Consider the following 9,931-nt stretch of genomic DNA (forward strand, 5'->3'; position numbering starts at 1 on the left):
AAACTCGAAGAGCAGAGCTCGCTGGATTTCCGCTTCTCGATGTGGCAACGAGCCCGTGTAAAATATAGCCGTCTACGAACACGGGCTCCTCATCGTTCGTGAAAATTGTGGACACGTTGCTAAACACGTACAATTACGAACGGTTTTCTGCATTTTCACTGCTAAGTTTGAAACGTTTTGAAAATTAGCCACGTCCCGGCGTTGTTGCCAAAGGAGAGATTTCGATCGCAGAAAACGGCCGCAGCCTGCCAATTTTGTATTCGCGGTGTTTCCGTTCCGACGCGGCGCGCGGCGCAGCTTTCGAAAACGATCGAAGCTGCGGCGAGCATGTCTGAACCCTTCACGGGCTGCTAACGGGTCAGATCGTTTTGCAGCGGCGCAAAAGATTAGCCAACTGGACGGCGCACTCCCATGTAAAGGGCGGCTGGTTTTCTCGGAAAGGAGATCGCGCAGGCCAAAGGTAGCGAGAAATGTCGCCTTAGAGAATTCGTGCCAAGGTGGAAACTTTGCGAACTACTGCAACCTTCGCGTCTCTTGAAGATCACGTCGGCGGAACGTTGCCAGGCGCTCGTCGAAGAGGAAACGAGAATCTTCTTTTATACAAGTCATTTTATTATTCGCAAATTATCGTTTGCAAACGACAAGTCGAATTCGCCGCGCGAAATGCACTTCGAGACGCTGTCGCTGTTACGTCGCTTTACGATGCTGTAAGAATCCGTGACGCGCGAGAACGATGAGAATATAATTCACATGAGAATAATTCACATTAAAATAATTCACATTAAAATAATTCAGGAAAATGGCTCAGAATAATTCACAGGCTAAACTTTTCAGTTTTAATCTGTTCGAATAAAATATTTTAATCTCACGAGATTTTTGGCAAACGCCACGAATCGATAAAACATTGACGTTAAAATATCGTTATCAGAATATTTGTTGTTCAACAAAATTAAAATATAAGACTAAGGTTTCTATACACTTATGGCTAAAATTATTCAGTGAAATTTCGTAAATTTAATTATTATTATCAAGCTCCTCTTATTAAAATTCTTTCAGAAGAAGAAAGAAAGACAATTATTTAATTATAAATATATTAGTTATAAATATTTAAGAAATAACCCGACATAACCTGGCTCCTATATCTCGCGTGAAGCTCAAACAATTTTTATTTCGCGTAACTGCGTAAGTTTAAAGCCAATGTTTATTGTTAGCTGTTCAAACGAAATTAAACCACGTTAAATTTCACAGAACAGTTTTACAAGGACTTTATTATCTATATTTAAATATCGAAAAGAAGAAGTCGGCTGTACGATTGTCCCATGAAATAATTTTTGCTGGTTTCCGCGGACCTGCTCTCGTCTCGCGGTCGCAACAACGGTATACAGCGGCGAATTGCATAACGCGCGCGCGGAAAGTTTGGAAATTTGTTCGGCGTAAGCAAAGCAGAATTTTCCGACGGGCGGAACGCGCCGCGCGCACAGTTTGTACACAATGCAAACGCCACGACCCAGAACTAGATACATTTACGACCACCGTGCCGCGCCGCGCTGGCTCGTTAGGTTACATCGTTCGTAGCGTTTACAGCAAGCTTACGAAATTGGCGAGTCGTAAAAGTCAGCCTATTAGCGACGCGAGGGATAATTGGGCTAAATAGGGTGGGAGAGACGAAAATTGATACTGAATTTTACCCGTGTCGCTCGATCACACGGAAACGCTGCCTTTTTTCTTCCCTCCTTCCCTCCCCTCCCCCTCCCCTCCCCGCTACCCCGAAGGCGTTGCATAATGGTTACACGCGAGAAAAATCGGGCTCAAAGAGCTGGTGCCGCGTGAACCATTTCTTTCTTCGACGCCATTAAATGGCCGGCTGTTTTTAGGCTGCCGGGCGACGGTGCACGTTCTTAGTCATCGGTATAACACGCGATTATAATCGACGACAACGTCGACCGATGATATTTCGTTAAAATGTGATAAGCTGCCACGATGACGGTCAAAATCATTGTACTAGATAAAAAAATGATTCAATGTTGTTTTACAAATGAACGTGCTCGGAGTGCGTGTAATTTTTTTATCCGAGGCAATGAGCGTATTATTTGTTATAAATTACCGCTGTGTAAATATGCCATGCATTACCACTGTGTAAATGTGTCATGCATTACAACTGTGTAAATGTATTATGCATTACGACTGTGTAAATGTTTTATACATTACAACTGTTTAGATATGTTATATAGATATGTAAATACGTCACACATAATTACCAAGTGTTAATAAAAATATACAGATCTAACAGTACACCTTTATTTATTCTCTGTACTAATTGGGAACGATTAGACGGAGTTTATAAATGATTGATTAATTACTAAAAGTTGAAGCTACGTGGACACATGTCATTTTCCTTGCCGACTCTAATATTTGAAATTTCAATTTAAATTCTGCGAACGCTCCTTTGCGTTCGATTAAAATCCGTAGACAATACGAAACAATACGAAGAACTGAATCTTGTTATCGAACAAATCCTAGCACGGAATCGACACGGACGATCTTCGCGCCGAAAAGGCTTCGCAGAATTTTTATTATCGTGTAGCAATCGAGCCGACTCTCGACGACGGATTCGGGAAAAACCTGGCTCGTTCTAATTCCACGCCCGGTACAATGGTCGCCGTAAATGGGAAACAATAAAATGGTTGCAGGCCGGCTTTTTTTTTTCTGCGATCCATCGCGATACGTCGTTTCGGTAGTCTGCTAGGCGATTTCATAGTTCGACGAGTCCCGGTGTTTCGTGCCGAAACTGCGCAACATTGACCAGATTTCGCCGGGCGAAATTAGCGCGATAGGTTTTATTCGAGGGGAAGGCCACCGGGGCTTCTTTGGTTTTCCAACGTGGCCGTTTTCCGACGTGGCCGATGAATTGATGACCGCTGTCGGAAGGTAGCGGAGCACGTCGGGAACCGGGGAAAATTAATAACGCGCGCGCGCGCGCTCGCGAGCGCCGCTGGGGAAAAGGCGAGATTTCAGCGGGAAATTTCATAAAATGCTCGACGAAACATCGGCGGCGCAGCACCGTGGTTACGTCGACCCAGACGGAAGTCGCGGCTCCTTTTCCGTTGTGCAATCCTACCCTGTTCCTACCCAACTATTTCGAGATGATCGGCGCGAGATTGCGAGGCAATCGGCAACGAGAGAGCCTGCGCGCGCGTCGAAAAGCTAATCGATTTTTCCCGTCTATTTCGCTGATGGAAATTAAAACGCCGTTTCGGAGGTTTAAATGCAATACATGCTAAAAAGTAACTGGCTTGTGATACTTCGGAATAATGACAAGACAGAATTGATTTGAACCTCTTATCATTTGTATTACGTATAACAATTACTATAGTATGTGTACAATTATAACTATAACAATTGTATATGTATGAGTATAACTATAACGATTGTATATGTTTAATTATAATTATAACAATTGTATATGTATAATTATAACTATAACAATTATATATGTATTACAATAACTATAACAATAGTATATGTATAACTGTAACTATAGTATATGTATAATTATAGTTATAACTATAAGAATTGTATATGTATAATGATAGCTATGACAGTTATATATGTATAATTATAACTGCAACAATTGTATATGTATAACTGTAACAATTATTATGAATAACTACAACTATATAACAATTGTATAACTATAATTATAAAAATTTCAAAATAAAAGCTGTGAAACTAGTAATTTTAAATGCCATAACAGGCTCAGTGTTGTTCTCAATTTATTTATTCTCTTTGCTTATGCGGGTGGCAAACAATTAGTATATAAAAAGAAAAATATATATACAGTCATAAAAAAGCATTGAGAATTTTATATGCGTGAACTATATAAGTTTTCCTTCTTTGTTCAAGAGAATTTGGACTTACAAAAGATGGTACAGTTATGGTTATAAATTGACATGGGTTGCAATGTATGTCACGAAAAATTGACGTCTACTTTCTCTAAATTTGCGAAGTAAATATCAAAATAGGGAACTTAAATTGTGCAACCGAATTATAAAATTGGTCCGACCAGCATAAAGCAAAGCGATCATAGTTTACTCTTTAAAATACTTGGAAACTCTACAGATAAGACCTGAATTCCTTCAGATTACGAGACATTACGTCTTTATAATACTCCACGAACGGTGGAGTAAAATACATAAAAATATACAAGAGTGAAAATAAAATAAGAACCAACAACGAGATTTTAGACACTGGTATGCGCCGTAAGTGCACGATGATATGCAGTTCAGGAGAAACATTTATCGAATTAAGAGAGAAAGACGACAACAAAATTACTCGCAGACACGGCTGCTAAAAATTAAGTACACTTTTATCCCTGCCTGTTGCATTGTTTTTTCAAATATAAATATATATATATATCGCGTTCGAATCGCGCGAATAATATATATCTTTAAATTCCCTTCACCGCGCTCCGCAAAAACGCAGTCAGACCGATCAATTTTTTTCCAGACTTATGCAACAGTGTTTTCTCGGATCACAATACATAACAGCAATATCCTCTAATTGACGGTTAAATCGAGGAACAATGAGCGAAGGATTGGGTAATTATTCGGTTAGTTATACGGCGCGGGATCCTTAATGAATTTTTTCGCGTGCCCAGGTTTCTCTCTCTCTCTCTCTCTCTCGCCTTCTGATCGCAACGAGTGCAACCAGTGTCGTTGCAACGCCGCAAATCAGGTCAACGATTGCGACCAAGCGCGGCTCCAATGCCCGAAAAGTTTTGCTGTTATCCGTGGCGAGCTTTTCCGAAATTTCGAGGGTTGGTGTTACCGGGTCGCGGATTATCCGGAAGTGGAACGAGCCTCTGCGGTCAGCGGAGCACCGAATAAGGGGGTCTGAAAGGGTCGATTCTCTATTGGTGAAAGGGGTCCGTATGCAATGCAATCGTCGGGTGCCCCCGCCTCATCGTGGGGGCTCCCTAGGCCTGGGCAGGGCCTCGCTATAAAAGCATACCGCGTCGCCCCTCAGATACGTAGTGTTTTCCCGTGTACAGCACAAGAAAAATCGCCTACGATGAAGATCGTCGTAAGTTTCGCACTGCTGGCAAGCATAGTCGCCGCGTTTTCTACGCTGTCGCGGACCTAGCTCTCGGCTACTCTTTTGCTTCACGAAAGGCAACGGGCAGACTCTTTTGCAAATCTTAATAGCGTTGATTTTAACATCGTTGATTTTAATATCGTTGATTTTAATATCGTTTAATATCGTTGCTAGCTGCTCCGGTTAATTCTTTTACATTTCGAAATAAATCTTTGGTTCGCCGGCTAGTTGTTGTGAGACTTATCCCCAGTTTGTGTTGTTTCCTCGTTGAGTTTGGAAAAGATAACTCGCGGTCTGTTTGAATCGAAATTGCAACAACGTTGCCGCGGTTTTTGTTATTTCGGAAAATTTAATACGTGGAAATTTAATGTACATTTAATTCAGCTTATTGCTGCGAGATGAATATTTTTTAACGCGTTTTGAATTTTTAAATATATAAATTGAATGTGAAAATATGTAGAATATTATTGGAAATGTGTTCATATTTTCATGTTATTAACAAAATTTATATCTTGTGCTCGATCTTATTTTCACTTCGGAAAACAAAATAATATATTTCTTACAATTACTTCTGCTGGAATCAATAATTTCGTTCTGATTAAAAATTGTTCAATTTCTTACTGATTTTAAGAATTTTCTTTTATTCGAAAATGCCCGACACGTTTGAAAATCGCGATATGTATATTATTGATTCGTAAAAGATTTCATTTTGTACTGTGTTCATTGACGAAAATGTTTTTTGAATGTGTTCCATCAGATAAATCACGAAAATATTGAACAGCAATATGAGAAAATTTAAATACGCGTACTTTTTTATTCTGCTATTTATTGTACTGTTGCATGTTTCATTTATTATAAATAAATCTTATAGTAACATAATGAAGGTTTAATAAATAAATCTCATAGTAATATAATGAAATTTTAATAAATAAATCTCATAGTAATATAATGAAGGTTTAATAAATAAATTTTACAGTAATATAATGAAGATTTAATAAACAAATCTTATAGTAATATAACGATGGTTTAGTATAAAATAGAAATAATTGTTTCTTTATTTTAAAATGAATAAATCGGTTTTATTTAGAATAAATGAATCTTGTAATTATATAAGAAAGGTTTAACACAAAATGGAAATAAATTTCTACTTAATCTAAAATAACCAAATAAAATTAACCGACTATATAGAAGTTATTGTTGACTCGTATTCCAATTGCAGATTGTTCTCTTTGCCTTCATGGCCGTCGCCAGTGCTTACCCCGGAATCCCATGGGCTGCTCCGGTAAGTCAAACTTTCAAACATTCGAAAATAACGATTTCACTTTCATACGAATCCGAGATTCGCATCGTTTTTACCAGTAGCTGGAATTTGATTTAACTATGTAGCATGTTTCATAACAATTTTCTAACGGTGATCTATATTCAGTCGAATGAAAGTTTCTGTTACATTCTTCTAAAAGAAAAAGAAAGAAAGGAAATGTAACATTTATACTTCACTGTTTACACCTGTTGGAATGTGATTAAAAAATGTAACTATAATACATCGGTATAATACTTAATTGGTAGATTAATTGTCACATTAGAACACTTAATTGTCACATTATCAAGATAACAAGAGTAACTGCTACTAATATCATCTAAAATTTACTATATCAACGCAATGAAAAAAAGCAATAACAAACAACAACACTATAAAAACCGTAAACCTTTTTTTTGGTTTCAAAGATTTCTAATTATAGTTAGATGATAATTACTAAACTGTGGTTTACTATGCACAGTGAATATTGTTTCTTCTTTGAATTTTTATTTAAATTTCCTCCGAATTTTTTAAAAATGTTTTTTCACTTTGTTTTACGTTTCGTTTGCTCATTGTTGCCACGTCTCTGCAGCGAACTGCTGTTGTACGAATTAATCCGAGAACATTAAGCAAGTCACAACAAGCATCACTTAACATCAGGGAAAACCCGAGCACAAAGTCGACGCGGCTAGACTCCGCGTCGACCGATTTAATTAATTAATCATCCATTAATATACAGCCGCTGAGTAAAGGACGGCCAAGTGATCCGACAAAACTTGGGCCGCGCAAGGAATCGCTCCAGAAACAGGAGATCCGCCAGCGTTCTATTTTCTAATCGTCTAACGTCATATCTCTTCTCCCAACATTCTTCTTCTCGTTTAATTCTCTGGACCGCTATATTCTGTCACTGTTTCCAAGTCATCGTTCTTCTTCGCCAAAAAAAAAAAACCGAGTAACTGGACCTACTCGGTGGACAAATAACAAACCGTAACAAAGACGTTCTAAAATTCTTGTACATTGAATCGTTTTTGGTGATTTTGAACCACTTAGGTCGCTCAGCCGTGGCCGTCTGATCCTTGGGCAGGAGCCGCGCCTTGGCAACCTTCCTACGTGAAGGTTGCCCAACCTGCGTACGTGAAGGTTGCATTGCCTCAGGTAACGACAATGACGATGATTCGAGATCGGTAAACTGTACGTACGGTCTGGTAATCAAAAGCATCGATCGATGACAGTTCGCCGATTCAGGCACGCTGTCGATCACCTTTGTTAATATTTAAGTCTCGCGCCATTATTATTTACGAGCAAGAATCATCTAGAAACCATGGTGTTCGCTCTCGCACAGAAATCTCAGATGTGAAATTTGTGATTGACCTCGTCGCGATAACGCGACGACATCTCGAGAGAGAAAGAGCTTTGCGAAATTCCGTTCGGTAAAATTCTTCTGAAGAACTGTCTTAGGAAGTTCGGAACGCGTGATCAACTTCCCTGGTAACTCAGGTTAGGTCGTTTAGACCATTTTCTCTCATCATCATTACATCTCTCATCCGATAGGTGATTCGTTCGAAACGGCTACCGCATTATCGATAATTCCTCATTACCCATGATTAACGATTCGCCTAACGCCGCGCTCCTGTTACGAGTCATGTAACGTAACTTTCCCGGTCGGCGTGGATACGGGATCATGCCCCGACGATACGTCATCTAATGAGATCTACGCGGTTGTTCGCTTGCAACAGCAGCTCCCAATTTCTGCTGCTTGACTCGAACCCGCTCGTAATCGTTTAGCAAATCTAGTAATTGAAATCGGTAAAAGTCTGCTCCGTTCGGATCCTCTTATTGGATCAACCAAAGAGACTTCTCTCACAGAGTTCTCGACTCTCTTTCATATACATTGGCTTGGTTGTCGGCAGAGTTAACAAAATCGCTGATTTCTGTAGGCACACCAGGAAGTGCACCAGGTGCTCCAGATCCCCCAGCAGCCGTCAATCCCGGCGCCACATCCTCAGCCGTTGAACATCAAGGTCCACGCCCAATCCTCCAGGATCCCGTATCACCCGCCGCACATCGTCAAGCCGCATTTGATCGGCTTCGAGACGTACGTCGAGCCCGTCAAGGTCGTCAAGGCCCCCGTCCACCATCCCTGGGATTAAGGTACCGTACGGCACCAACCGACCCCGCTGGTCCAGGGTGATCACCGTCCTGGGCGAGCCGTCCCGAGGTGCTTAAATGTAGCGACGCCTTGCGATATATAACGATAACCACGGCCAATCATCGAAATTCTCTCGGCGGAAACGAGGCCCAGGACCATATACAAGCGGAAGCATCGGTGTCGACCAGAGGAGGAGGAGTCGGGGCCCAAAGCTTGGACTCGGAGAGTCGTCCGATCGAGACCCGAAATTAAAGCCCTCCACCCCAACCCCCGGGGCCGAGACTCGGACGAGTTTGATCAGTATTATCCAGCACGGAAGGACACACGGGACGCGACGTTACAAGGGACGTCCTATCGATTCGCGAATACCTCGGACCAGGCGACCAATTCGACACGCAAGAAAATTCATTTCCTCCCTTTTTTGGTTCTCGCCGTCTTCCTTTTCGTAGAACAGCTTGGACCAAACTGGGTTTCGGACACAGCGGCAATCATCTCAACCCACCACCCTTGCTACAGCCCCATTCACCCACGTTGATCGTACTCTGAGACCCCGTGGTTCCAGGCCACGTCGAAATTTGTTGCGCGGCTTGTGATACTCTGAAGAGAAGACATCGGCGACGTCCGGGCTTTCACTGTATATTCTCCTATAATCTTTCCGTCCGCCTATTTCCAGCCCACCCCTCCCTCGATCATACTTCTGCAACACTTTTATTTATTTTCTAATAAAAGTTTATTTTTATGTCTTGTGATAAACAATGGAGTCGGCGTCGTTTTCATTTGCTCGTACCCTCGCCACCTTAAACTACATCGTTCGCGCTGCTCGATTACATTCGATGCTGTTTTATTCGATCGATCGATACTTGGATCTTCAGACTGTTTAATATAGTATAGTATAGTATATGCTATACTACAGAGAATAGTAGAGGCAGAACTGTGAAACAATAATTACAGTGGGAACGAAAACGTAGAAAATCAAATAAGTAATAATCGTAATCAATCAGAGGCATGCTCTACAGTGAACAATGATATTGATGAAAACGAAATGTTGTTCGATGATTTACTTGAAATATGTACAAAAGTACTATTACCTATTCCAATATTTACCTTCCAAATATTGGAAGACTCAACTCTTTCGCGGTTTCCTTTGGTCGTTGTCTCATTACATGAATCATCTCTATTTTCGAATTTTTAACTCGGCTTTCAATTCTTTGCTTTGGTAAAAATGTCATAGCTGTCAAATATTTTATCGTATAATTTCTCTTTAGAAATGTTTGGAATTACACGACGTTGGAAATAATTACTATACTTAAGATTGAACATTTCATAATTCATTCGTGTATTTTTTCATAAAGGATTATAACGCTATTGTGTTATCGCCGGATTGGTCATCG

The 9,931-nt window shown here is 40.4% G+C and overlaps 1 protein-coding gene across 1 annotated transcript; it reads left to right on the forward strand.

Annotated features, from left to right (window-relative positions):
• The first annotated feature begins 5,070 nt into the window (after positions 1–5,070).
• Positions 5,071–8,595, forward strand: LOC144478368 (uncharacterized). The gene is made up of 4 exons (XM_078196187.1): positions 5,071–5,082; positions 6,314–6,376; positions 7,442–7,546; positions 8,329–8,595. The coding sequence occupies exons 1-4, from the start codon at positions 5,071–5,073 to the stop codon at positions 8,539–8,541; spliced, it is 393 nt and encodes a 130-aa protein (XP_078052313.1). The 3' UTR covers positions 8,542–8,595.
• Positions 8,596–9,931: the final 1,336 nt, after the last annotated feature.

The sequence above is a fragment of the Augochlora pura genome, chromosome 2 (assembly GCF_028453695.1).
Source record: "Augochlora pura isolate Apur16 chromosome 2, APUR_v2.2.1, whole genome shotgun sequence".
NCBI classification, from domain to species: Eukaryota; Metazoa; Arthropoda; class Insecta; order Hymenoptera; family Halictidae; genus Augochlora; species Augochlora pura.